Consider the following 26877-nt stretch of genomic DNA (forward strand, 5'->3'; position numbering starts at 1 on the left):
CAACCGGTCACTACGCACGCGCCCCGCAGGCTTACAGTCTCATTACTGGACGACCAAAGAAAGGCTCCCACATAACCACAGTCATCTGGGTCTAACCGCCTCTAGTCCTCGACGAGTATCTTGGCCCTGTGTTCTGGCTCTACTGGTGTTCGGCGTTAGCTGGTCGAACAGTCCGTCTGCAACATGGCCGCTTACTTCTTCGGAACGCCTATCGACGTCGAAGTCAAGCTGGATGGAGAAGAGTTACGGAAACAGGTCGAGGTCAAGCTGGAGAAGGAACGCACGATTCAGTGCCCAGTTTACTATGACGGAGACTCTATCAGTGGTCAGGTCAGTGTTAGGTTACACGGATTGGACGCACTAGCGGAACTTCATGGTATGGGGATTATCAGGTCGTAGTGCGACTACGAGATGGCAAGAAATTGGCCCACGACGGCATCAAGGTTGAATTCGTGGGCAGCATAGGTCAATCTGGCGTTCAAGGGTCCGGTGTTGTTGTTCATCTATATTTCAGAGCTATTCTATGACCGGGGTCATCATCACGAGTTCCTGTCTTTGTCTCAAGAACTAGCGGCACCTGGAGAGATGCGACAAGCCCAGACCTTCGACTTCATGTTCAAGAATGTCGAGAAGCAGCACGAGAGTTATCAAGGTATTAACGTCAAGCTACGGTCAGCTCATCTCCACAGATTCCACTCACAGTACGCGTCGTTGAAACTCTGAATGGCACTTTCAGATATTTTGTACGAGCTACGATCGCCCGAAGAATGGCGGACGTGACGAAGGAAAAGGATATTTGGGTGCACTCTTTCCGCATGCCTCCGGATAGTAACAACTCGATCAAGATGGAGGTTGGCATCGAAGACTGCCTGCATATCGAGTTCGAATACAACAAGTCAAAGTGTGTACTTCTTGTGACTATAATGTCGTCACTTATGTCTAGTATGAAGGTACCACCTCAAAGACGTTATCGTCGGGAAGATATACTTCCTACTGGTGCGAATAAAAATCAAGCACATGGAGCTGTCGATTATCCGTCGAGAAACGACCGGCGCGCCGCCTAATCAATACAATGAAAGCGAGACTATTACAAAGTTCGAGATCATGGATGGCGCTCCTGTCCGTGGTATGTCGTATACTCTAGCCTACGGTACTTACCTTGCTAATGCGGTCCATGAAGGGGAAACGATACCCATCCGACTGTTCTTGGGAGGTTTTGACTTGACGCCGACGTTCCGAGATGTCAACAAGCGCTTCAGCGTGAGGTATTATCTGAATCTGGTTCTAATCGACGAGGAGAACCGGCGGTACTTCAAACAGCAGGTGAGTGAAATCACCGGCCCCTGAACTCGAGTTTAATGCGAATGCACCTGAAGGAAATCACCGTATTCAGGATACCAGAGGTATGTAGCTGCATAGTGCTGCAAATTTTGGGATTAAAATAACCTTTCGCAGAATTGATTGGCTTCTGCTCGGCTACACGTTGTACGACCTCATACTATTCGTATTTATCCCCACATTTTCTCCGTGCTCTCTGCCGGGCGCTGCGTCCAAAACTTTCCAGAGATCTTGGGAATTGGGCAGTGTCCGTGCACGCATTGTTCATGACCATCGTATGGCTAAACTACGGGCAAAGTCGAAAAACAGGGAAAAGGCGGATTTAAGGTACGTATACTAAGAGCAGGAACCCGAAACCCCTCATAGTTCAATGCAATATTGCACTCATCGTGGTGTCAACGTCGATCCTCCCTGAAGACTGGATCCAACTGAACGCGGAAGTCCTTCTCCGTATGAATTGCTGGTCCCCACCAGGGACCCGTGCGGTGCCGGCACCTCGAATTCGATGTGCTCAATCGGTATACTGTCTCGCGAAAACGACGTGCTTGTGGGCGTTGGGGTGTTCCTAAGAGGCGCATTTCCATAGCTCTTCACCCTGTCCACTTGCGCAGGCGATCGAACGCTACCGCGAGGACTGCTCGCCAATCGGGGCCGAACTCGGACGTCCAGCACACCATATTCGGCCGAACTTGTCGAGTCTTGACTGCCATTCCGTGTTCGCGGTCCCGACGGTCGTTGCCTACCTACTGGAGCTGGTCGCTGAGGCATATCGAAACGAGGCAGGTTGATGTTGTTGGATGCCGGAGGAGTTGCTGGCGGTGTGACCATGGCCTGCGCTGGCGGGGCGATGTCAAACTCGGTCTGTACCATGCCTGAAGATGGTATGGCACCGGACTTCGGGTTAATGACGATTTCCTGCTCCCCGAACGTCGTCCTGTTCGCAGTCTTGACCGGCGCGGGATTTGTGAAAGGGGACTTTGACCTTATACTTCTACCGGACGCTATCGTTCTCCTGCTCTTACCGCTCCAGCTGGACTGTCGAGAGACAGAGACGTCTGCTAGTCCCATTTCGGGATCGAGCATGCGCGTTTCGTGCTGGGCGACTGGAAGAGGTAAAGTGGGGAAGTGCTTGGTGAGATCTTCGAGGTCCGCGGAGGTATTGGAACCGAAGCTCTGACCCGAACCGAAAGCCCTGCGTCGGCGTTCGACGAGCAGGTCGGTTACCTTCTCTCCCGCGTATGTGTTGGTCCGGAACAAAGCAGGCGGCTGGGATACGGGCAACGGCACGAGGTTGGAGAAAGGGGCTGCGGAGACTGGCGAGCCCTCCTTGAGTCCCGATCCAAACCAAAGTTCCGGGTTCGCATATGGGTGGCCGATGTGCGGTACGACTGGACGTTGCACGCGAGAATGGCTGACGATCCATTCGGACTGAGGGCGAGACTTGAGGCTCGATTCGGCTTTCGATGTGAACTCCGATGGGCTGGGGAGGTCCAAAGCAGAGAAGCGGACGTCAAGAGTAGGTGCTTTACCCATCTCAAAATGAACTGTGACGCGGCTGGCAACAGAGTAGGTGGAAAGATTCGTCTTGGCCGTGGACGTCGCAGATGGTTTCCGCGAGACAGGTGCCATGGTCAGATAACCGGGCCCGAGATTCTTGAGGAGCTGGTGCTCATCTGACATGTCATCTCCTGTCTGGAGAGAATGCGGCATGCTCGTGCGTGCTGTACGAACGGTGGAAGCATGGCTGAGAGGATTATACACAGATTCCCGCATGCGCCGCTGTATGTCCATGACCATCGAAACATGTTTCTCGTTCTCAATCTCCTCCATCTTCGGCTCCGCTCCAATATGCTGGAACGTGCGGGGGTCAGGCAGGCCAATGCGACCTTTGAGATCAGAGCGAATCTGGGCGTCCAGAATTTGAAAGTTTTCCCGAACGTCAAGTCTAGGGTAGAGTCAGCAACAACGATAACTAGCACAGGATTCACGGACCCTTTGACGACTCCTATGATTAAGCACGCCCGGCCCAACAGACGGACGATACGTCGGATGATGGCCTCGCTAAATCCGGCCTGAGCAAAACCTATGACAGTTTCGATCGCGCCTAATTTGATACCGAGGGCGATCCAACCTATGCCACGGAACAGTATGCTTTCATCATCACTCTCACCGCGGGTCTCGATCCGCCTTTGAGATATAAATGCCTTCATCAGGCGGAAGAACGCGAGCATAAAACAGATAGCTTGATATGCGGTAATGAGGGCGAGCGAGAGGCTACTGAAGAACGCCCATTCAGTGTTTGCAGCCTGGTTCTTGAATCCTACCACCACTGTCGCAGGGGCGTCAGGAGAGGGTATTGAGCCTATGGAACCTGTGTCAGCCATCATACGACGGGACTGTTCACGGGTTCTTACGGTATGAAATGCCGATGAATGAACTGATTTCGTTGAGAAATATCACGGTCGGTATGAATACGAGAAGTAAGTATCTCGCAATGCGTTGGAATCGCTTCGGGATATCAGGGATGACATCGGAGGAGAGGAAGGTGAAGAGGAAGGCGATATAGAGGAGTAGGGGTATGCCCGATGTTGCACCTGCAACAAATCAGCAGCCGTCTACGCTGCAAATTAATGTGCTCACCGACGACAATGTCAAAGGCCTTGAATCGGGTGGCCGAGTTGGTAATCGGTGATAAAAAGTGCGAAATGAAGTCAAGTCCCGCGACTAAGAAGTAAAGCACGCCCTCCGCGGCGAGCAACAAATGCTTCCATCCTTTGCCCCACTTGATAACGACAAGCAGGATGGCGAAGATAGTGCCAAGACCGGGTGGAATGAGGATGATTGCCGCTTCAAGTCTGGTAAGACCAACGCATCGCAGGATAGGAGCAGAAGAGACACAGATTGTCCCCATCGAACGTCTGGTCTTTGTACGTATTCAATGGCGAGAGATGCAGTGCATCATCCAGGTCAAAGGCCGGCTGGAGAGAACCTGTTAGGAGATACGCGCGCGAGACCTGCCAGAGATCCTGCAGAGGTACGAAAGGAATGGAAAGCAGACTGGCTGCAAGAGGACCGTCGACACCAGCGAAAGAAACGAAATAGAGGAGAAAGTCGAAAGCGAAGCCCGCCTTTCTAAGTCCGTCGATGCATCCCCTCAGTCTCACAGGATGGTCGCGACGCGACCTGATCGGTTTACAACCCCCGGCGGATGCACCTCCTACTGGCACAGCCTCCTACATCGAGCAGGGCAATCGTATATACATTCCGACTGCAATGCTCAGCATCGCAGAGACGAGACCGCTTCTGAGTATATTGAGAAGGCTGGGGTCAACAAGAGCTGGTCAAGGTCAGAGCTCTGGACGGATAGCAACGAAAAGTCCTCATCAGGACTCCATTAGGACTCCGCTCTGGCTGACCAGATCAATCGTTAGTCAGTACGCGTAGAGAGCCCGAGCGCACTCGCGTTGGTTGTGGGTCAATACCGATACTGGACCTCGCCCACTCATCAACCGTGCGATGCACATTATATCGTGATAGATCGCGATGCAGTACAACCCATGACACCTTTGATGTCGTCGCTTGCGCAGGGTCCGTTCCAGCTGTCATACCGTCACCACAAACACCAAACGCCCACATCACAGGTGCGCAACCATGGTCATAACAGGAAGAAAGCGCTAGGATCACAAACTGTAATGTCAGTCTACTCCACAGCCTACACACAGTCAAACAAACCACGGCGTCGGGACGCGGCATCTGGCATCTAGCACCTCACACCACCTCTCAAATGCTACATCTTGCAGTTTCTTCTGATTTGCAGTAAGTGTTCATCCCTCGAGCGCCGCGACGATGCCATATGCCGCACCGGCCGCGACACCACCGACGAGCAACGTGCTGATGGCACCCCAAACGTAATCCTTCGCACTGCTCGCTGCACCACTCACGCGAGACTTGACAGCGCCAAAAACGAGGAGGACAATGCCTGTGAATAGGATCAGTAAACAAACCAACGCAGGTAGAGGAAACAACGGAAGCCTAACGTACCAGTAAGGATGGAGGAGTAAAGCAGGGCTATATGTGCGCGACTGACAAAGAAATAGGGGACAAGAGGAATGAAGCCACCAACGAGATAGCCCATCCCGATTGTGAAGGCGGATGTGTACATCCGGCGATTCGTCACTTCCTCTGTTGAGCTGTTGATTCAACAACTGACGCTCTGATTGACTGCTACACGTACCCAGTCCCTCCCCGAACTTCAGCAAGAAGGCCGATAAGCCGACATCTTTACTCCATCTCAGGCCGGTCTCCTCGTCGCTGGAGCCCGTTGAGCTCCCCTCTCCAGTCCTCGATTCCATTTCTACCCTACGCAAGCACTCGGCCACTTGTCTGCTGAGCATTTCATCCACACCCACGGGCCCGAGCACAGCATGCACCTCCCGCTCCATCTCGCCCGCGCAGCTCCGAACGACGCGCGCTGCAGTATGTCTGTGTAGGTAGCGGTAGTGGTCGCGTTCGGCCTGGGATGCGAGGAAGCCGCCAATGCCCATAGAGATGGCCCCGGCGATGAGTTCTGCCACGCCGCCTAGGACGACGACCTTGGACGAGCCAAGGGAGGACAGGCCGGCAGTGAGCGCGAATGGTACTGTGAGTCCCTAAGGATGGCTCGTTAGCCGAGGAAATCGGTGGTAGCACGAAGTCATACATCCGATAGCCCAATGACGCTGAACGCGCGAACGTCTGTAAGCGCGATGGCATGAAAGGAAAAGGTAACACGAGCACGCACGCATCACGCACAACATCCGGATCTACTAGTTGCCTCTCGTCATCATCTTTGAGCTCCTTACAGCATACGCCGCCTCTATCGTCGCGGTGTCTGGCACACTTCGCTTGAAGCGGCGCAGCCTCCGTGGTGGGGTTGTCCTCCAATGACCAGACAGGCGGCTTGCTACTGCCTAGAGACGTATCCTTGGTGTGTTTGGGAAGTGGTACAGCTGGTGCGCCGTCGTTTCCTGATGATTCCATCGCGGGGGAAAGGAGGACAATGAGAAAGAGAGTCCTCGTTCTGGATGGGATTAGTATTGGAGATCCTCGGGGAGTCATCACGTGGTCAATTCACTGGTGCGGGTTCCGGCTCAAGTTGCAGCGTGATCCTACGAGGGAGATTACCCTGGCACCCGGGTAAGGTAGACCTCATGCGCGTCCGACCCCATAGCACGCGACACGCGTGACATTAGACGTAATAGGTGCAAAAATTCAAATAACTCTCAATTAGACTAGCTCTCACCGAAAGTGTTACCGGCATTTTATAGATGTCTCCTGTACATAGATAGGACCGTTGACAATTACTGACGAGAGTGCGAACTGCGAAAGGAGAGAAGGTGCGCGAGAGTGTGAGGCATGACTGTGACACAGTGTGACCAATCCCTGAACCTCATTGAGGCGCGCTGCCGCTGCAAGACAGTTGGGTAACTGGAGGCATGGAAACTAGTAGACATCATACTGAGTACGGTAAGATGGATATACTGCTGGCGAAATACATTTTCTGTTCTCCTCCGTGCTGATAGCTCCAACGTGGCGGCAACAAGGTTGTGCGTGCTGGCCGAGGTTACACTTGCGCAAACGGCCCTTCTTGTAGGGCATAACGTCAAGTCGTGATCCCCGACGTGCCACAGAGCTCAATGGATGCCAGATAGTCAATGCAGCGGAGCCGGTTTTGTGACGGCGGCGGAAAGGAGAAATCTCCAAGTTGCACGGCTTGGCACTGAGGGCAGTCCATCAATTGTTTTCATCTCTCCTCCCGAGGATCTTATTCTTGCATTTCGAAAGCAGCAGTCAAACTTCGGCACAGTACATTATTGTAGAACCCCAGTTGCATCTCGAACGAAAGCTACTCAGACCGGGAGACAATCAACTTTTCGCTCGTATTACGTCTAATGTCACGCGTGTCGCGTGCTATGGGGTCGGACGCGCATGAGGTCTACCTTATTTCGCGTTGAACTCGCCAAAACCAAGTACGATCTCGACGCAGCATCTCCGCAAGTACCGGCCGGCATGGGGGACGCAGTGAGCAGGTGGCGCCTTTCAGTCGCTATATCAAGTGTTTCCCCAGGTGATTCCCGCGCTGATCCTAGAAACAAGTGTGTAGCGATCCCGGCACTCGACCGTCCATCAAGATACGTGGCTCTTGTGGCAAATGGGAAGGCGGCACAGGATCTGTGGGTGCATGTCCATGTTCGGGCACGGGTGTCGAGCCGAAAGCCGTAATCGGAGAAAAGTATTGCAAGGCCTGTATAAATTACGTGAGCCCCACTGAAGCATATAACCAGCTCAGCATCTATGTCGTCTGTATGTCGTTGTAGATCTGCCGTTTAGCGCCATCGGGAGTGACTCAGCGTGCGGAAATAAGACGAACAAGTGGTCAGCCAGAGAAGCAGATGAGAAGGTCGGTGGCGGTGCATGAGAAGTCTGAAGCAAATGTGGCGCGAGGCGGGGCGAGTTTATACCAGCCCCAACATCGCCCGATGGGCTTCGGCCGCGCTCAACCCCCCCAACCGCCTCAACCTACGTGAGCCGACTCGCTCCGCGGCGACGTCAAGATTACCAGTGTTCATCTTGTCTTGCTTTGACGAAGACTCGTCTGACGGAGGGTGCCTTCCCCTGTCTGTACGCCCGACGTACATATTTATCAGATAATTTACATCAGCCCACCCCAAAGTCTATAAGCACCGTAGAGTACACCCCTGCATCCCCCCATGCTCTTTTACCTCACTCCCAATGTTTCTCTACCCGTAATGCGTACTATTGCGGTCATCGGCGCGTCGTACGGAGGTACGTGCCACGAGACCTATGCTGGCGTCCACCATTACCAGATTCGTCGTTCTGACCGCCCCTTTAGGCGTGAGCGCTGCGCGCACGCTAGCCAAGACTCTCGCAGACGAAGGCCTCCAGTCAGCGTACCGTGTTGTTCTGATTGACCGCAACTCGCACGCGAACCATCTTTACGTGCTACCGCGTCTCGGCGTCCTTCCCGGACATGAACACAAGGCTTGTGAGTCGCGCTTACCATCACGGTGACGTTATTTTCTGACCCTCAATCCAGTCATTCCATTCGACAACGTCTTCAACACTCCGCCTAACTCAAACGTTTTTCTGCATGCTCATGTCACCTCTATCTCGGATCGTTCGCTTACCCTGTCGCGAGCCTTTCCCGAACACGGCGTTGCGGAATCGGACAAGACGCTCCATTTTGACTACCTCGTGTACGCTCTAGGGAGCCACCTTCCCGCGCCCATAGATCTTTGGGGCGATGTACCAGGTGATGCCGCGGCGGACAAGGAAGCGGAGGGAACTACGCGTGTCACGGTGAAAGGTCATCGCGACCATGGTATTGACTGGCTTGGCCGTCTTCAAAAACGCGTTGAAACGGCCCGGAGCGTGCTCGTCGTAGGTGGAGGGGCGTTGGGTATCCGTGAGCGGGCGTTCTGTTCGGTCCAGTATATGAAAAACTGAAAATCTATCCAGAGTTTGCATCCGACATTGCGTCCCACCATCCGATGAAGCCCGTTACGTTGTTGCACTCGCGCCGGAGGTTGGTGCCCAAGTTCGACTACGACTTGCATTCCCAAGTTCTCTCTTCCCTCGAATCGCTTGGCGTTCACATTATCCTCGGTGAACGCCTTGACTTGAGGGTTCTTGAAGAGCCCGCTCAATTGGGCCAAGATCACGATAGGATAGTCCGTACCGAGAGTGGTCGCGAACTCCGTGCTGAACTGATTGTGTGTGACAATTCACCATCGCCGTCGTTGTCGCCAAGCTGATTCTCATTGGCAAAAGCTGCTGTGCACTGGGCAAACGCCGAACACTGGTTTGTTAGCTGAGTTCATGCCCGATGCGATCGTCAAGGAGGGCGAGGCCAAGAAGTGCATTCGCATCGCCCGGTCTATGCAGATTGGTGTTTCGGCCCAAGGGAACAGTGTTACCGACGACTCCGACCTTCACGTCCACGGCTCGGAACACGCTCATCACAGCCTCACGGATGCGGACCCCACTCTTTCTTGCCTACCCGATGCGGATAGCACGTACGAGGATGAAGAGGCATACGAAGACCCGTTCGTCAACGATCCCGAGCTACATATTCCCTATGAGCATTTGTTCGCGATTGGGGACGCCGCGGACGCGTTTGGCGCCTTGAAGGCCGGCCATTGCGCGTACTATCAGGCCGAAGTGGCTGCTCGGAACATCATAAGGCTCATCAGGCGGGAACGTCGAGGCGACTCTCATGATACGACCGCCGACTTTCCAGAAGAGGAGTTGGAGTCATACCTTCCCGGCCCTCCAGCGATCAAGTTGTCCCTCGGTCTTGTGAGTTTTCACACAACATTCGTGCGATTCTTCCTTTCTGACGTTCACCGGCCCATCGCATTGACAGACCAAGCAGGCGTATCAAATTGCAGGCGTCGTGGGTACCAAGTCCGGCCCGGAGCTAAGAGAAGACCTGGATGCACCGTTGATGTGGGGATATTTTGGCGCGACGTATACCGAGCCCGATGTCGGTGTGGGCGTTTAGCCATATCTTGAATTTGTCTAGATTCGATCGTGGATCTAGTAGGAGTTGACCTAGCTACAATAGAGTGTATCTGCAGGTGGTAAAAGTTCTCCGCAGTGGTCAAAGATGTCCGCGGGGAGCCCCGCCAAAAATGCAGTGCATGGTAGAAGTTCCACCCCACTTCGCCGTGCTGCAGATACAGTCTGATGTCGTTGGTGAAACGATAGAGGCACGGGGATCGTTCATGTTGTCGGAGCAGATCAGGAAGGAGGAAAAATATCATGATGGTGTACGTACCACGTAGTCGATGTCGGAGCGATGCCGCCAAGATCGCTACATGCAAGCGAAGGATGAGAAGCGTTCATCAGGCATTCATACCGATGAGAATCCAGTTCACCGCTATACATAGCCAGCCCCCCTTCCATTCGTCTTGGGACTCGTCGTCACAATCTCCCCTGGCCAGGAGCTTCCATCCGCGACGACCAAAATCACCGCCAGTGCAGCGGGCAATACTTGGACGCATTCTTCAGGCTCAAGCCACTCGGCAACACTCGACCGTGACGGCCGGATTCGACTCCTTTTCCCGTTGGCTGCTGTCCGATTCCGCGAGTGACACCGGCAGTGATACCGGCGTACAGAACCGACCAACCAGCAGTAGCAGGTGCATTGCATCTGTGGATGCTGCCAGGACGCCGATACTGACGGCGGAGAACGAGAAGACGTCGAACGGAGTTAGCGACGAACAGCCTACCATCCTCATACGACACTGCTACGATGGCGGATGACCTCGGTATTGTCTATATACTCGAGAATGCTCAGGAGTTTTGGCTAGGTAAGTTCGATATAGTTTCAGCTGATAGGTCATGAGTTGATGAGATGGTACCCAGAGCTGGAGGACATCATCCACGTTCCGTCCGACTCGACGCTCTCGGTTCTGGACAACGCTCTAAAGCGGTTCATCACGTTCTGTGCATCATACCACGGTATGCATCCCTTGTCGACAATCACCGGAAGGTAGAAACTGATTCAATACTGTAGAACAGTACCTTCAGAGCCCCCTTCAGCTGGAACATGCGATAGATATCCTCTTGGACTCGGATCTGATGTCATTTCACTCGGAACGGATGTGTGAGATCCTTCTAGACGAGGGTCAGACGGTGCGCACTATCCAGTCGTGATTCACGCGTTTCGATGTCGCTCAATCAACTTCATGCCCATCCAGACCACCGATCCGCATCGACAGTTCGTACTGTACAACGTCCTCCTTATGCATGGTCGTCGCAAATCCGACTTTTTGCGGTCTCACAAGAAGTGGCAGCCAATCATCCCCTTGCTCATGGACTACGTGCTCGTCGACCTGGACCCCGACATCGACGATACCTACGTTGGCACCACGGCCGGCTCCAGTTCAGGATGGGCGAAGGGTCTCGTTGTACCCATCGAGGCGAAACTGAGATCTCTTTCCGTTCGGTTGATGTACGAGGTTTGTAGGGTGCAGAAAATGTCTTTGCAGGAGCTCAGTGAGTCCGTTGCTTGTTACTATAACAAACACTCATGATCGACTCCTTGCAGAGATATTTGACGATGGTTTTCTGGATCGGTTATTTGACTTGGTCGAAGATACAAGGACGTTTCAGGACGACTCGCTTAACTTTGCGGTCGTCAAACTCATCGTGAGTAGCCTTAAAATATTTGGTCTATATATCATGTCCAACGTTGCGTCAGGTCGCCTTGAATGAACAATTCATGGTCGCTGTGCTGCCATCGAGCCGCAAAACCCCTGAATCCAAGCACGTGGAAGAGCAGGGCTCACAAAATCGTGTTTTACGGGTTCTCATGCGCCGTCTGAATTCCAGTCAAACATTCGGTGAAAGCATGATTTTCATGTTGAACCGTGCTAGCGGTTTGTGAGATCGCACATATCCTTGACCGCCACTTAGTCCACTGCCTAGATCACAGCGCGGAAGATCGATGCATGCAGCTTTTGGTCCTCAAGATGCTCTACCTCCTCTTTACTACCAAGGGAACGTCAGAGTTCTTTTATACCAACGACCTCTGCGTTTTGGTCGATGTCTTTCTGCGCGAGCTTGTTGACTTGGACGAGGAGAGCGAATCTGTAAGCAAAGTGCGATTACGAAAGTCGTCTCCGACTAACCATTATGCTACCACAGTTACGTCACACTTTCCTTCGTGTTCTGCACCCCCTTCTGACGAAAACGCAACTGCGGAGCATGCCATACAAACGGCCTCAAATCGTGCGCGCCCTCGAGTCGCTTGTTGAGAAGCCTGAGATCCGCGACATCGACCCCACCACGAAGCGCCTCGTTGAACGCTGCCTCAGCGGTGAATGGTGCGTGCAAGAGGGTCTTCGGAAAAACAGCGCGCCACCACCTCGACAAGACACTGTCAGTCCCCTGTCCGCTGACGTGTCGCTGTCGCGCGACGTGAACCCCGCGCATCACACGCGCCGACCCTCCACTCTCGGAAGGCAACGAAGCTTAAAGGGCAGCCGTAGCGCGGAGAATTTAAACGCTAAGGTTAAGGAAGCTTCGGAATCGTCTTCACGCGAGAAACCTATGCCCTATCGACTAGAACACCTCCGCCGGTCCAGTAACACGAAGAACAGTAGCTCATCGAGTCTTCCCATCATCGCCGCCACCGCTAGCGCGCACGCAGATCCGGCCTTCTTGGCCAAACGACGGGAGCGCGCAGATTCAGCGGATATACTCGAGTCGAACAGCACTCGCAGTTTTGCGCTCACCGTGGACGGCGCCAGCACGAGCATAACAGCCGTCCTCACGCAGGCGAAGGCGGCTGGGTATGACAAAGGTGGGCCTGGACTGGGCAAGGCGGTGGATGGTATCATCACACACTCATTCTCGAGCCCTCCCGCAATCGAAGGCGGGTCATTCAGAACTGCTTCCGCCTCGTCGACGACGACGGCACCCGCGAACAAGCCGGTGACACCGTCCAATACTTTCAACGCATCAGCTGCCGGGAAACCGAAGCGTCGAGCAGCGCCTCCCCCTCCTCCGGTCAAACCACGGCGCACGGCGCCAGCTATACCGGTGGGGCGAACGAACGGAGGCGCCACCATAGAGGCAATTGCCTCGTCACGTTCTCCGCTTCATTGAGCTGCGGATTGGCTCCACTTCGGTTGCTTCATGAACATGGAATATGTATGCCTGAGCAGGCCCAATTAAGGACGTTGAAAGCTCCGGACCGCAAACCTCTCAGTACACCCCCAATTTCCGGGCACTGTGTCATACTAGCATTGCCTCAAACAAATGCAATCATACGCACAAGGGCCATCTGTCCATCCTCTCCATTATGTCGCTACGTATCGCCAGTATTATAAACTTGCCGTCCCCTCGTGGGGACGGGCACACCCATCCATATCATCCTATAATACCCACAGCCTCTGGTCACTACCATTTCTAATGATTTCCTGATTCCGCCTGCGATATTGTACAGTTAAGACCCCGCATAGCGCGGAAGTCATAAGCAGGAACGCGCTATCGATCCGGTGGATCAGTGCACGGATCGCCCGTTGGCTTGGACCCACGCACAAATTGGTGTAATTTCCGGTCTTGAACGCCGGCTTTTCATTGGACTTGTATATCCTGGATAATGAAGCGTCGTCAGTGCACGAAAATTGATTGTCGTAGAATAATCACTCACCAGACTCCGACGATCTGCCCAATCGCCCCGGCCGAGATATTGAGCGGCACGCCAAGGGTCACTGATGTTGTGCCTCGTAGATTGGAAGACAGCCAGCCTAGTAGAGGTGGTATACACGCGAAGGAGAAGGTCGTGGCTATAACCAGTAAACTGCCCCGTCATAATCTCAGTACCTCATCCGGGACTGTGCCAATTTTATGCATACCCGTAACGTGCTTTGAAGCGGTCACCATCCAAGGCAGCCAAGAGCAAGAATGATATCGAAGCGATCAGCGAGGTCACTCCGCTCGCCAAAGCTCGGCGATTCCAGCGATCGGCCGCAAATGCAACGGCGACAGCTGAAGGGACGAGTGTTAGCGTCGTCGACTGGTAAAGGGATTGGTTGCATACTGAAAACCCACGCGACAGCGTCTAGATAAGACGTTAGAGTAGCTTTTTGAGAAAGCGACATTGCGCTACTCACAAGGAGGCACTCTGACGATGACGCGGTCCGTGAGCATACGAAGCCTATTCCGCAATTGCTAGTAGTACCCACGTGAAAAGATTGGCATCACTACCAATATGTCAGAAGCGTTCACATCCACCCACTGCGGGTTCAGGAGAAATAGCGTACATTCCCTTATAATCCAGACCAGCCACGATTGTCGGCGCAAACAGCGAGAGCGACGAGAAGGGTGCCGATATTCCAATATACGCGAGATAATGCACATAAAGCCGCCAGTCCGTTAGCGTCTCTTTGGCCTCTGCCCAGGTCAACTCGTGTGAACCATGGGACGAGTTGTCGCCTGTGAGTCTGACTGCGGCTAATGCTTTCTCTTCCTCGGATAGCCTAGACGTACGATATCCGTCAACAACAGTCGGCCAAGGTATTACAGGGAAACATTTACCATGATGATGTTTCCGGGTAGTTAGGCAGGCAGAACCATACGATTACGCTGCATATGATGGAAGGGATTCCTTCCAGGATGAACTGGAGGAAGCACATTAGCGGCAGCTCACGCACGATAGGGAGGTGATTTACAATCCATCGCCAGGCATGAATACCAGAGACATCGTCCATGAATGTGATGCCTGTTCCAAGGGCACCCCCAAAAGCCCCTACATTCGACCATCAGCCTGAACTTAGAAGATAGGGTCATGACTAACCTGCCAAGGTCGCAGATGCCAGGATCAAGGCAACGCGGACACTACGCTCTTCCGGGCGGTACCAGAAGGTGAGGTAATATACAAAGCCCGGGAAAAGTCCCGCCTCTATCGCTCCGAGTAGAAAGCGTACGACCGCAAGGCCAGCGAAATTCTAAGATCTATTAGCAATGGAATGCCGATCGCTACTGTGCATATACTCGTACCTGAACCGCGCCCAAGCACATCGTCACGATACCCCATGCACAGGTGATGAAGGCTATCCAAGGAGCAGGCCCGATCTTCTTGAGCCTGAGATTGTAAGGAACAGGGCATGTGGCAGGTAGACAAGAAGCTCACAGAATATTGCTCGGTGTTTCGAAAATCATATACGCCACGAAAAAGAGCATCAACGCGGCATTGTACTGCCCAGTCGATATGGATAGGTCTTTCTCCAGAGAATGGCCCTTATCCTCCGCAGCGACCTTCGCATTCCCGATATTTGAGCGCTAGAGAGAGCGGTCTCGGTGGGCATCCACGGAATATTGATGACTTCAAGAGCTTACATCCAAATAACACAGGAGGTAAACCACGCACGCCAGAGGGATGATCCGTACGTCCTGTCGCCAAACGAGGCGTCGACTGTCCTGCTCCGAGTAGCTTGCAGCCTCGTTGGAGCTGCAGCTTTCTTTCAACACGAAGTCGCCTTTCTCGAAGTCCGCGTAGGTCGGACCAGACGCGGTCATGGTGTCCGTTGAACAGGCAGTGGCACGGATAGCGTGTTGGTGCCTCCTGGGACGATACTTATGTTCAGATGATGAGGACGGATAGACTGTTATTCCATGACATGGTACGATTCGGGTAGAGAAGGACGCGACGGCCGCAAACTCGACGGTTCCGTTGATGGCGAGTCCAATGAGGTCCAATGACCATAATTAGCGGCTCCCACGGTCTTCGGCCCGAATCTTCCGGACTTGTGCCCCTGGGACCAATCTTCTGAATCTGATTGGATGCCAACCGCTGCAAGAGCTCGGTCTGATGTCAACGCAAGGCTAATGTACATCGAGTGGACCTGGAACGGATCATGATGCGTGTGTATACATATGTCGTGTGGGGTGCTAGGGTCTAGCACCACCCTTCGTCGTGATATGTACTGCTTCGTTCGTTTCTTTCGATATGTATAGCATACGGCCAGCGCCGAGGAAGGACGGTCCATGATTGTATCCGGGATCGCGTACTGAATGGGCATCGACTATGCGCGTTTTTAGCGAGCCTCCCTGCGAGCACACAAGCGCATGTTTGGCTACGATGAGCAAAGAAGGAGAACGTGCAGCGTACCGGCAGTCAGCTGGCCTGGTGATTCTCAGCGATTTATGTAACAATTTGGCTCAGAGACCTATTGGACAGCGCTCTCAGCATTCCACCGATATCGTGAACAAGACTTGCATACCAGCCACGGTGCGTTCAGGCTGAGCCTCTCGGGCGCGAGCCAGCTGGCCCGTCAAAGATGAGGCGCGAATGCGACGCGAACATGGTGTTGCTGTATTGCTCCGAGTCCGGATTAGAGGGAGAGCTGACCGGGCGGGATCCGCTGGGACCGTTGAAGACCACCGGTGCAGGTAGGACGGCCGAGGACGAGTGCGTCGTGCGAGGGGCGTTGCCAGACAGGCTACCTCGGATGGTGTTCAGCGCTTGGCGGACTTGGGACATAGTGCTTGCGTTGAGGACTACGTGGTAGCTCGTGTGCTGGGGCAAGATGGAAACGACGGTGATCAAGAGATCAGGGCGGACGAGAGCCAATGTGCGGGCATTCGTGACGAAAGCGTGGTGTACTGCAACGAGCCTTTATATGCGTGGAGACAGTGATCTTGACACCGCCGAACTTGCGAAGCGCGGAGGGCAAGCGAGTTCCATTTCTGGACGACCGGTGATGGTTAACATGGGATAGCGTGCAAAGTTGCCAATCGGGTTGATGAGTCGCTCGCTGCAGGCAGATCGTGAACGAGCGGCGCGCATGAAAACAAGAGACGACCGGGACGCTTCGGAGATTGTGCGGTTGTCATAGCCGGCGGCCACGGAACGCGGCCTTGGCATATGAATATGCACCGGTGGTATACAATCATGGGGATTTACCCACCTGCAGCAGATTCATCAAAGACAATACGGGTACTCATTCCAGGCCCAGGGAGAGTTCAAGGAGGCAGTTTCAATGAAGAAAACCTGCGAGGAGTGCGCACGCACCCGGTATGGCTAATCAAGCTGCAATACTAACGGAGGATTGAATATTCAAATTACAAGTAAAACCTTCTCGAGCTATCTCCTACATCTGAACGGGTTCATCATACTCAATCACTGGTGGGACCATGGACCATTGAACTGCGCTCCCCTTCAACCTGGTTCCTAGAGTTTCCTCAAGTCACGTTTCCCTCTGTCGTACATCAAGCTCATGCAGCTAACACGACGTATTCCGCAGCACGACTTCCAAGGTGATGGACGATGTTCGGATGAGATGCCAGCATGCCACAGTGAGGTTCTGGGATGCAACTTCATTGCCTTTCCCGGTGTTCGAGTCCGCACTGGTGATGCCCACCAGTCCTTTGCGTCCTCGAGAGCTTCTCAAGAAGGCTGTTTATTTCACACTGCAGATAGGATGTCGGCAAATCCACGGTGGCCCATGCAAGAAGCCGGTGATCGACATTTGAGCGGACGATAACCATGGTCGCAGTCCTCGGATAGGGGCTAATGCGGCGTTGGCATGAACCAGTAGGCGGTGAACCCGGACGTTTGCCGGCGTTCTAGCCGAACATCAATGTAACCACTTCTAGAATCTTCGCCCTGAACCATTCATCGTCAGCCTGAAGCCCTCCATGATCACGCAAAAACGTACCACCCATCGTCGACTATCGGACACAAACGTTCGTAGTTTGGGAACGGCGGTCATCAGAGTCCGAACCTCATATGTGGTCAACGAGGGGCGTTGACCGTGTCTGTGATGAGAATCATCCAAATCTACGAGTGTGTGCAGTGTCTTGGATGAGGACAACGCCATTTTGAACGGGGCCTAAGGCGTGTGAGTGACAATCGTTATCAGGGCTGATATTACTCACCATGTCTTTCACGGGTACAGCAATGGATAACTTTTCCAGAGTGTTCGCATGGATACAAATACTCCGTAAGCTTTCCGCAGTGACCCCGCAGTTGATAAATGCAAGTTGTTTCAACGTTGCTCCATGCGCCGTAAGGAATTCGTGCAAGAACGGTTCTCCCACTTGGAGCTGATGGCTCATCTTCAGCTGCACGCTTCGTAATGAACATCCCCACTCTTTCACCTTCGAGAATATCTCGGCCCAGAGAGTGGGGGTGGTGGAAGGTGTGAGCGAGCAGTGAGTGTCAAGAGCGAGGTGCGTCAAGCGCGGGAGGGATGTGACTGTGGCGCTTGAAACAGACATGGAACGCGGACTCTCCCAGGTGGTGAATGCAAGAGACGACAGTAGGGGCGTGAGGGAGGCCATACGGAAGACGGCGATGTGATCGACTTTGGGGCAATTTATCACATGAAGGCCGGTGAGCCGGGGAAGATGACCAAGGATGGTTTCGAGAATGTCTTCGTCGAGATCAGACGCTGACTGCATAAATCGTGATGTGAGTTTAGAGTCTTTCTGAGGAGTAGGGGTAGATTAACTAACATATAGCGTGAGGCTCGTGAGACTCCCGTTGCATGCAGCTGCCCACCTCGGCAAGATATCTACGACATTCCAGCTAGGGAACTCCAGCGTCAATTGCTTCAGGTTGCTCATACGCAGCAGGACCTCCCCCTGAGCTGGCGTGAGATTCGCCTGTATTCGCAGCTCTTGAAGGCGATCGGGGCGGGGAACGGCGAGAAGGAAGGCTGTGACTTCCTTAGTGGTGCAGACCAAAGAGGCAAGGTTGATAGAGAGGCGAAGAGCTTCGACAGCATTGCGCATGAATTCGGCACGTATGCTGTTACGGTATTCCGGGATGATGCGGATGTCTACGAAGGCGTGAAAAAACGAACAAGGTCAAGGATACAGAAACGTACCGACGGTTCGAACGTGAACAGCATACTCCGGATGAGTGAGGATTGCGGAGAAAGCGGTCTGTACCTGCGTCTCAAAGGTCAGAAGCGACAGCTTAATCAATTCGGGAGAACGGCACCGATGGATACTTCTTGCCCTGACTTCGTCTCATAGCTAGCGTCCGATACAGCCTGGGGATTACGCCAGCAAAAAACGCTCGGCTAACCAGCGCCACAGAAAGCAAATCGTTGGTCGCGATGTGCGCACAGATATGCCTTGAAACGGTAAGAACACTGGTGAACGGATTAAGATCAAGTGTCCGCACTCAACGACGTCAAGATTCAAGTTATTGGCGGATACCATGTTGACGAGCTCGTTTTACCGACGTTGTGAACTCAGGAATGAAAGCGTCGCGCGTCGGGAGGCGAGAAACCTGTGCCCGATTACGCGCGCAGATCACATGTCCGGTCGCTCTCGTTGTCTGGAGTCGTTGCGCTTTCGGCGCTGACGGCCATCCTTCTGCACTTGTCAGGCGCTCACTTCGATCAAAGAGTGATACTTGTCTGTCTGGTACTGCCTGTACAGTGGCTAATTATCTTAGAAGCCATACGTAACATACTTCGCTCTGAAACAATCGTTCACGTCTTCCTCGTCCCAAGCATTTGTTGTGAGCTCTGGCTAGCTTTCAATTGCTGATCATCCTATGGTCTGTACCAAGTCTGTACCCTGAAATTATCAATAGTATCGAACCGTCGTCGCTCCGACTGCCAACGCTGCCCCGCGCATCATTCCATCGCCCCTTGGACGGCGAATTAGGCAAGATGCCGGTGGTCACGTGCAAAACTATAACATCGCCGTTTGCATCCCCTCACGAGTCTGAGTATCGTCCGTCCACGCCACAGACGACGGTCAGGACGTCCAAGCACAATGTCCACCGTCGGCTCGCTCGGGTCACTCAGTTCAGCACCTCCCTCACCAGACCCATCCCACCCCCCCACGCCGAAACGCACATCCCTCCATACAGCCCAAGCTTCAGAGCCCGTCGGCTCCGACAGCGAGCTTTCAGAACTCACCGACGACGACGGCGACGACGGCGACAACAGCCACTCTCGGCGAAGCACGAGCAGTAAGCCTGTGCGCCGCACCGTCAGACGCAAACGAAGCAATATCGTTCCGCCGGAGCCGTGGGGCTGGGCCTACAAGGGAGGCAAGAAACCCGAGGATCCCAACGCCGAGGAAGAGGAGGAGGAGGAGGAGGAGGAACATTCGGGCCCTCCGACCGCTATGGAGGAAGAAGAGGAAGAGGATCACGACGAGCGCCCAGGATCGCGTCGGCGCGGGATCGAGGTTGTCCGGGCCGACCCCGCGGTTGTGAACGATGAGCTCGACCTTGCCGAAGACGACAACGATGCGAGCTCGGACGCGTCAAATGACGACATGGACATTGATGACAAGGACATGCGCGACGATGCCGGCTCGCCCGACCTCACTGACGAAGACGCTAGTGACGTCGACGTCGAGGATGAAGGGCCAAGCGGTATCCGCACACCAGCCGACCCTCAAGATGTCGAATCCGAAGAGGAAGCGGATGCAGAGGACGCTGAAGCCGAGTCCGAGGATGACGAGCCCGACATTGCAGAGGAAACCCAGATCCGAGCAGCTGCCGTGTTAGCCGCTACCGTAGCGGAAGCCGACGTCGACCTCACCGCACCACCCCCGTCTGCCATTCAGCCTGTGGTAGAAAAGGCCGCTACACTATCTATCATGGCTGGTGCCTCAGCACCCACACTCGGCGTCGCGAACCCTGAATCTCCCTCCGCATCCACCACCTCTACACCTTCATCATCACGTTCCGGTAGTCCAGACCCCGCTTCTACATCGAAAAGCCCGCGCGAAAAGCCCTCGGAGGAAGAACGAACTTCTGCGAAGGACCTCGTGAAGACGAAACCTCAAGAAGAGAAGGAAGAGCAGGTAGACGTAGACGACGCAGAGGCAGATGAACCTGAACTCGATCTTGAAATGGACTTACAGCCTGCACATCGAGCAGAGGCGCTCGATGCGATAGCTGTGATAGAGCTCAAATACGCCACGCTCCGAGAACAGCTATACGTGGAAAAGATGCATGCCCTGGCATGGGAGGAAAGCCTGGTGAAAGGAGGTGTGTTGTTGATGCAGTCATGCGGTTGGAATGAGCGCTGAAGACGATCTACAGGACATCATCCCGAAATGCTTTATCTTCACGACGAGTTGTTGAAACGACGTGATCGGAGACTCGAACTCGCCTCACGGCGCCGCGACTATGAAGTCGACAATGTGGCCAGAAAGCGTAAAGCTGATGAAGCACTTGTATGGAGTACATGGAAGGTGCGGCTCAAGCTATCCTCCCTGTCGATCCGGCAGAATCATATCTAAGCGGAATTCACAGTTTCAAAGAGATCAGCTCCAGACCGACATGATTGCCGAAAACAACCGGAAAAGGAGGAAGCTGGAGAGGGAACGACGATCCCTCGAAAGACCACAACCCCGTGCGTTTCCTCGTATTTGTAGAGATACCTTGACCTGAACCTCGTGATACAGTGCGGCGCATACCACATCAGCCTCGCGAAGTACCGCCTGCCCCTAGCCTTCGCGAGATTCTCCGCAAAACACCTTTCATCTCTGCCTCCGAACAACTCAGCGCCAAGTCTTTCAGGAGCAAAAGACATGCCTTCTCCGCACTTGAAAGTGCAAATCCAGAAGACTTCACATTCCCCTCTCTTGCGAGTTTACGAGTTGAGGAAGTCGCCACCGACCTCGACTTCTTGGCTCAGAATAAGCGGCCATTTGAGCACCAGCACTTGCAGCATCTGCACAACCCTCGAGTTATTGCCGGACCCAATCATTCTTTGGGGCCCATGGTACCACCGAACCCATATGACTCCTATGGACCTGCCTCAGGGATGATAGATCCTCGCGCGTACGACGTGCACGGCATAGGAGGACAGAAGGCGCTGCTCAACACACTGGTTCCGCTGCACGGACCTCCGGGTACACAGTACCCTCCATATCCTATCCCTGGGTCTTCGAAGCAGCATCCGCTTGCGTTCGACCAGGATGTAGGACCTGGGCCATTTGGGCACGCGCTTGGGCCGGGAGCGATGAGTGGACCACCTGGCCATCTCAGACGATCATCGTCACCATCTCACGGTCGGGATCATGGAGTGGGCTCGTCAGCGCTACCAAATGGCCACGTGGCAAAATCCAACGGCTGGGCCGGGGGAAAACCGCCGACGCTCAATGAGTGGCCGAGAGATGCTCCGAGGGCCGAATTCGACGAAGAACTACGATCGCGGGATAAGGAGGTGATGGAACGCCAACAAGCAAATCAGAAAGCCAAGGTCCGCGAACGGGAAAAGGATCGCGATATGGAACGACAGCGAGAGGTTGAGCGACAACGAGAGCTCGAGCACGACGAACGCGAACGTCTTGTCCAGATTCAGCAGCAGCAGCAGCAGCAATCTCAAGCACAATCCCAGGCGCTTCGGCATCAACATATAAGCCATTCGCTTGGTGTGGTGCATCAGCACCCACATCCGCACCAGCATGTGCACGCGACTCAGTACCAACATGTAGGACCACATCATCATCATCATCACCATCATGTTCACCACCACCATCCTCCTTCATCTCAGCCGTCGATCTCTGAGCCCGGCCCTGCGATCGGGCCCGGCGTTCCGCCCCCTGCACGCGAACGCGATAGAGACCGCTTGGTTGCCGGTTCTCAAACACGCGAACCTGAACAAGCCGCTTCCACCAGATCGTATACAGGTACCCCTACGGAAGTGATCAACCTTACCTCTTCTCCGAACACCACGAAGCACTTGGCGCGATCACCTTATATGGCGTTCGATGATCGTGATTCAGGCCCCGCTGACTTCGCTCGCGAGCGTGAACGTCTTCCAACGGTCGTGCAGGACGAACGCCCAGTCTTCGCTGGTACCCATCGGCTGAGCGGGCCACCGTCTGCAGCTGGGTCGCTGCTGGGTTCTCCGCGCGGGGTCTATGCCGGAGACCGTGAACGTGATGATCGTGAAGGAACTTCAGGTCGACCAGCGTCTTCGTCCATGTCTACCACAGGACAAGGATCGCTGCAAGTCACGGCGGGATTGCCACATCCGAGGCGAGATAGTTCCGCGTCCTCCCAATCCACCTCGCGCCTGGGGTCTTCCATGCTATCCCCACATCCAAGCAGTCATCAGCTCCCGCCCTCGAGCCCGTCCTCATTTCCGGGTGCACGCTCGCCCGTGAGGTCATCTTTACCTCTTTCGGGCTCCTCCGGGTCCGCAGCCTTGGTTACGAGCCCGAACATGTCCATGAAGGAAGGAAGGCCAGCTTCGCCCATCGGCACCAGCAAGTTACCTTTGGGCCCAGGCATATCGTTCATTACTGGTCTGGGTGGACCGGGACGACCTGGCTCACCGCCTCTTCCGACGTCTTCACGAAACCCGAACGGCCCGTCATTGCCCACTGCGGATCGCGACCACACTATATCCGTGAGGGCGGGCTCGCCGGCTCCGCTGTTACCGCCCCTTCAACATCATCACTCTCCATCGCGCTTGCCTGCCACTGTGCCAGGTGGATCTATTAGCTCACGCTCCACGCCCATACCGGTCGCCGAAGGGCGGTAACATGAGCTATGGACCCTTTGGATCTCGTTTTCGTGCTGTATGTATATGTTAAGCTTCATTGACGTCTTAGGGATCCTGTTCGAGATAATATATGTACTGCTATAGTAAAGCAATGACTACGAGGTTCTGTTCAGTTGGGTTGCTTTACAGCTACATGTGGGCCTCGAATTAGCGGGCCACAAAGCCGTGCGAATCTTACACACAACGAGGCAACTACGTTTAACACTCTTTGACGACGCCGTACATGACGAACACTGTTGCACTCGCCAGCCGCATCGATGCCTCGGACCCGCTGGAAATGTGTTATCATAACGTGCTGGGCTGTTCTTGAGGGGAAGATCGTCGATGGATCGAATTCCGAGGCTAAGCTGCCCAACGTCATCCCCGATCCAGCCTTCACGCAAGATTAACCCTCTGAATCCGATTCCGCCTCCAGCAAGTTTGCAGACGACTCGTACGCCTGCGCCGCGGTACGTAACCTGGAAGCCTGCAGCTGCAGATACGGAATGATAGCGCTGCAAACCGGTTTTCAACGCTGTGCAGACCTTGCTGCTTACACGTGTTGACCATGCTCCGCGGTGGATAAGATTCCAGGCTCACACCTTCATCTATACATGGGCTATACTATCGCAGGCTCGATGGTGCTATGATTGTCCGCAGATGCGCATGCAAACCATGAGGCCGCAGGATAAGGGGCACTAACACACTGCACTTAAGAATGCCGTTCCCCAGCATTGCGCTTGTTGGCATACCTCTTCGCCTATTCTTCTTTCGCCATGGGCATCCCTGTCTCTCCTAGGTCCGACTCTTCCGCTCAGGAGAGCTTCACTTCACTTCCTCAGTACGGCTTTGGAACGGAGCTGGCCTTCGACAAGCTCGTACAGAACAACCCGTTCCTGTTCCGCGTATACACTCCGAAGGCACAGTCACCATTCTACGATCCCACTGAGCCCTTTTTTGTCGGGCAGAAATTCGCCCATGATGAACAAGACGATTACTTCTCTATTCCCGTACGTGCGAAGGGCGACTCTCCCGAGTCGATCGCTTCCACCTCCACATCTGCGGGCAGCTCCTACGCAGACGCAGCCAGGCACCTCGATTGGACGACGAGGAATACATCACCGTACATATCGACGTCGTTCAGCTTTGCATGGGCGGTTTGGGAGGCCGCCAGACGATACCAGAACAATGTGAAGCACGACGTGCATATCGCAGTGATCGACGCCCGAGCCCTGGTCGGTCGAGCTGTGACTGCGTTATCGCTGCTTCGCGAGGGTGCTCCGTCCGAGCGCCATAAGGATCATTGGAAGTGGTACAGAGTGAGTCGGCCCGTCCGCTCGTCATTTCACGGATCCTGACGCGATATTTGCAGTTCGCATCGGAGGCACAGGACGTGCTTGTCTTCGGGACAATACCCGGCGATGCTGTCTTGGCATCCATGCCTTTACTCAAGATCCTAGACAAACTTCCGAGCTACTTCCTGCGCCCGGACGGCAAGGTCGACTCCGCAGAAAAAGACAGCTCTCTATTCTCGCGGCTCGCCTGGGACCACTACACGAAGCCGAGCTTCAAGCAATTCTCCCAGGATATGTCCGACCAGTTTTCGCGTCTTCCTGCGGAACTCCGCGTTCGCGAGACCACGGCAGGGTACGCTAGTATCTACGTCGTTGCAAGGTGTACGCTGATCAAGACGCCAGATCCGTGCGCCTCGCCGCCGCTTTGCTCCAGGACTGGTACCATCAGTCGGTCATAACGGACACCGAGAAGGTGATGTCCACGATTATAGAGCTGGCGCTCGTAATCGCGCAGTGGCCCGCGCAGTGGTGGGTTCGCGAGCGTGCGGCAGACATTCGGGAGCTGGTCCGAGGTACCGCCAAGCTGGTCGTCGAAGAGGTCAAAGAAACAAGACGAGTGGCAGCGCTGAAGGAGGTTGAGCGTCTGCAGGATGTCGTGGCTGACGTGGAACGCATGGCTACCGCCTACTACAAGGAGGAGGCCCCAGCCCAGAAACCACCAAGATCCATCCCCCCTTCGTCCGAACCCATCACTACACGTCCTCACCCTGCACAGGGGCCGACTCGGGCGCCCCCGCAGTCGAAGTCGCGCGGCATCGCGTCCACGATCCTCGCGGGTGTTTGGTTCGGCACGGTGCTGTCGCTCTCCGTATTCTCGTCGCCGAGATGGGAGCTCGCCAACCACCTCACCTAGATGTAGCGTTGCGCCTTCTGTGACCGCTACATCACAACCCCATTCCGGTTGCCCAGAAGATTGCCAGCGTCGGCCCCGCCTGTCGTATGGCCTGCCTGTTTGAATCATCGGACCATATGGACGGCCGACAGTGTCTGTCAGGCAGGACGTACAAGACGATGGGGGCTTCACTTCCTGCTCGTGACCACGTAGCATCGCATCTGTGCTGGCATCGATCGCACGGGAGCTCGAACAAATGGCATCTCGGGTGGACGGAATCTCGAGACTCAAGCAGGGTCATAATGGCCCTTGTAGTTTTACGTATTTTCTATCCTTTTTATATCGATTTATACCGACATTTCCTGTTGTCGTTTGTGTCTAGAACTGTTGTACTTATATGCTGTATGCACCATGTACTGTATCGCTATGCTTTTCGCCTATGCGTTCCCGGACCCCGATCGTATTTGCATGTGAATTGATCCGGCACACGCGACTGCGTCGATTCAGAAATCGAGTCGTGTCTTCCACGATGGCTGGTGTCCAGGGATGCTATTAGTCCCTCCCGGTCACGATGGCCAGCTATCCCGGACTCGGAGGTGATGGAAGTGCCATCCCGTGATGAGACTGCGGGTCAGGTTGCCACCGTCAGCGTAGCATGTTTTCAACTTGGACATGTGTATTTCGGTGGTGATAGCGTTGCTGATGGCCGAGAACAAACCGTCTGCACCGTGCACGTATGTACTTTCAAGCGGACGGACGAGCGGGACTCAGCGGGATCGGAAATCAAGCTCCCGCCGAGGTCGCTTCTTGGTGGGAACCGTCACCAAGCGCCTCGGAATACGATCTCTGCGGCTCAACTTGGCCTCTCAGACCATCCGGATCCCAAGTTCTACCTGCTCCACTGACTTGCAGAGCGCAAATACTCCTTGGAAACAGAACTCCTCATCTCACAAGCGGTCATACGCTCAATCAGCTGGCAACCGCCGCCATGATGGATCTGGCGAACTCACCCTCGGCTGGCGAGGGCATGGAAAGAAGTGCCGGGCACACCTTCGAAGAAATCACTTGGGTGCCGACCATCATTGCGCACTGCCGCGATGAACGCATATGCACCAAATATGCACTCCTGTTTGTGATTGTCCGAACGTACAGCAGGAAGAGCCACGTCGCCACCCTCGTTTCGGCACTTCTTCGATAATCCAGCGACAAGCCACGTTATTATTAACCGCTGCTACAATCAAGGGTTATGGTCGGCCTGGCGCGGAGCGCTGCTCGCGCAGCGTTGGACTACGTACAGATGACC

The 26877-nt window shown here is 54.4% G+C and overlaps 8 protein-coding genes across 8 annotated transcripts; 4 read left to right on the forward strand and 4 right to left on the reverse strand.

The window, feature by feature from the left end:
• The first annotated feature begins 3 nt into the window (after positions 1-3).
• Positions 4-4502, forward strand: PUNSTDRAFT_118005 (vacuolar protein sorting-associated protein 26). The gene is made up of 11 exons (XM_007379392.1): positions 4-330; positions 393-465; positions 515-671; positions 737-901; positions 951-1126; positions 1181-1323; positions 1377-1403; positions 1456-3283; positions 3331-3700; positions 3753-3932; positions 3979-4502. The coding sequence occupies exons 1-8, from the start codon at positions 184-186 to the stop codon at positions 1459-1461; spliced, it is 894 nt and encodes a 297-aa protein (XP_007379454.1). The 5' UTR covers positions 4-183; the 3' UTR covers positions 1462-3283; positions 3331-3700; positions 3753-3932; positions 3979-4502.
• Positions 4503-5162: 660 nt separating this feature from the next.
• On the reverse strand, positions 5163-6357 carry PUNSTDRAFT_57731 (membrane fraction protein; the record flags this gene model as incomplete). Its single annotated transcript, XM_007379393.1, has 5 exons — positions 5163-5317; positions 5380-5520; positions 5573-5987; positions 6038-6056; positions 6119-6357. 5 exons carry the CDS (start codon positions 6355-6357, stop codon positions 5163-5165), a joined length of 969 nt encoding a protein of 322 aa, XP_007379455.1.
• Positions 6358-8123: 1766 nt separating this feature from the next.
• On the forward strand, positions 8124-10085 carry PUNSTDRAFT_96489 (FAD/NAD(P)-binding domain-containing protein; the record flags this gene model as incomplete). Its single annotated transcript, XM_007379394.1, has 6 exons — positions 8124-8163; positions 8231-8383; positions 8435-8803; positions 8857-9110; positions 9169-9696; positions 9764-10085. 6 exons carry the CDS (start codon positions 8127-8129, stop codon positions 9899-9901), a joined length of 1479 nt encoding a protein of 492 aa, XP_007379456.1. The 3' UTR covers positions 9902-10085.
• Positions 10086-10408: 323 nt separating this feature from the next.
• Positions 10409-15559, reverse strand: PUNSTDRAFT_80991 (MFS general substrate transporter). Its single transcript, XM_007379395.1, has 21 exons — positions 15250-15559; positions 15044-15192; positions 14911-14995; positions 14708-14858; positions 14583-14659; positions 14449-14531; positions 14175-14390; positions 14097-14114; positions 14025-14035; positions 13952-13972; positions 13767-13899; positions 13562-13711; positions 13450-13503; positions 12052-13395; positions 11833-11996; positions 11606-11783; positions 11453-11553; positions 11103-11400; positions 10919-11037; positions 10768-10863; positions 10409-10712 (listed from the first exon to the last, which is right to left on the reverse strand). The coding sequence occupies exons 1-14, from the start codon at positions 15427-15429 to the stop codon at positions 13284-13286; spliced, it is 1440 nt and encodes a 479-aa protein (XP_007379457.1). The 5' UTR covers positions 15430-15559; the 3' UTR covers positions 10409-10712; positions 10768-10863; positions 10919-11037; positions 11103-11400; positions 11453-11553; positions 11606-11783; positions 11833-11996; positions 12052-13283.
• A 274-nt stretch (positions 15560-15833) lies between these two features.
• On the reverse strand, positions 15834-16430 carry PUNSTDRAFT_118009 (uncharacterized protein). Its single transcript, XM_007379396.1, has 3 exons — positions 16134-16430; positions 16022-16079; positions 15834-15960 (listed from the first exon to the last, which is right to left on the reverse strand). Exon 1 carries the CDS (start codon positions 16391-16393, stop codon positions 16148-16150), a length of 246 nt encoding a protein of 81 aa, XP_007379458.1. The 5' UTR covers positions 16394-16430; the 3' UTR covers positions 15834-15960; positions 16022-16079; positions 16134-16147.
• A 555-nt stretch (positions 16431-16985) lies between these two features.
• PUNSTDRAFT_80994 (uncharacterized protein) lies at positions 16986-19083 on the reverse strand (the record flags this gene model as incomplete). Its single annotated transcript, XM_007379397.1, has 7 exons — positions 16986-17518; positions 17571-17744; positions 17791-18305; positions 18366-18695; positions 18744-18813; positions 18860-18995; positions 19046-19083. The coding sequence occupies 7 exons, from the start codon at positions 19081-19083 to the stop codon at positions 17423-17425; spliced, it is 1359 nt and encodes a 452-aa protein (XP_007379459.1). The 3' UTR covers positions 16986-17422.
• A 537-nt stretch (positions 19084-19620) lies between these two features.
• Positions 19621-22710, forward strand: PUNSTDRAFT_118011 (uncharacterized protein; the record flags this gene model as incomplete). Its single annotated transcript, XM_007379398.1, has 5 exons — positions 19621-20878; positions 20933-21084; positions 21146-21245; positions 21298-22519; positions 22578-22710. The coding sequence occupies exons 1-5, from the start codon at positions 19648-19650 to the stop codon at positions 22708-22710; spliced, it is 2838 nt and encodes a 945-aa protein (XP_007379460.1). The 5' UTR covers positions 19621-19647.
• A 1453-nt stretch (positions 22711-24163) lies between these two features.
• Positions 24164-26022, forward strand: PUNSTDRAFT_96496 (uncharacterized protein; the record flags this gene model as incomplete). The annotated part of the gene is made up of 3 exons (XM_007379399.1): positions 24164-24706; positions 24760-25034; positions 25085-26022. The coding sequence occupies 3 exons, from the start codon at positions 24164-24166 to the stop codon at positions 25593-25595; spliced, it is 1329 nt and encodes a 442-aa protein (XP_007379461.1). The 3' UTR covers positions 25596-26022.
• Between the last annotated feature and the right edge of the window lie 855 nt (positions 26023-26877).

The sequence above is a fragment of the Punctularia strigosozonata genome, assembly GCF_000264995.1.
Source record: "Punctularia strigosozonata HHB-11173 SS5 unplaced genomic scaffold PUNSTscaffold_1, whole genome shotgun sequence".
Lineage (NCBI taxonomy): Eukaryota > Fungi > Basidiomycota > Agaricomycetes > Corticiales > Punctulariaceae > Punctularia > Punctularia strigosozonata.

Excerpts from the sequence above, each read along its gene's own strand:
- PUNSTDRAFT_118005 (XM_007379392.1), top strand. The coding sequence starts at position 184 with ATGGCCGCTTACTTCTTCGGAACGCCTATCGACGTCGAAGTCAAGCTG. Across the intron at positions 331-392 it reads GAGACTCTATCAGTGGTCAG|GTCGTAGTGCGACTACGAGA; the intron begins GTCAGTGTTAGG and ends GGGGATTATCAG. Across the intron at positions 902-950 it reads TTCGAATACAACAAGTCAAA|GTACCACCTCAAAGACGTTA; the intron begins GTGTGTACTTCT and ends TCTAGTATGAAG.
- PUNSTDRAFT_80991 (XM_007379395.1), bottom strand. The coding sequence starts at position 15,429 with ATGACCGCGTCTGGTCCGACCTACGCGGACTTCGAGAAAGGCGACTTC. Across the intron at positions 13,504-13,561 it reads GGGCAGATCGTCGGAGTCTG|GATATACAAGTCCAATGAAA; the intron begins GTGAGTGATTAT and ends TTCATTATCCAG. Across the intron at positions 13,396-13,449 it reads ACCGGAAATTACACCAATTT|CGCGTTCCTGCTTATGACTT; the intron begins GTGCGTGGGTCC and ends CCGGATCGATAG.
- PUNSTDRAFT_118009 (XM_007379396.1), bottom strand. The coding sequence starts at position 16,393 with ATGTCCCAAGTCCGCCAAGCGCTGAACACCATCCGAGGTAGCCTGTCT.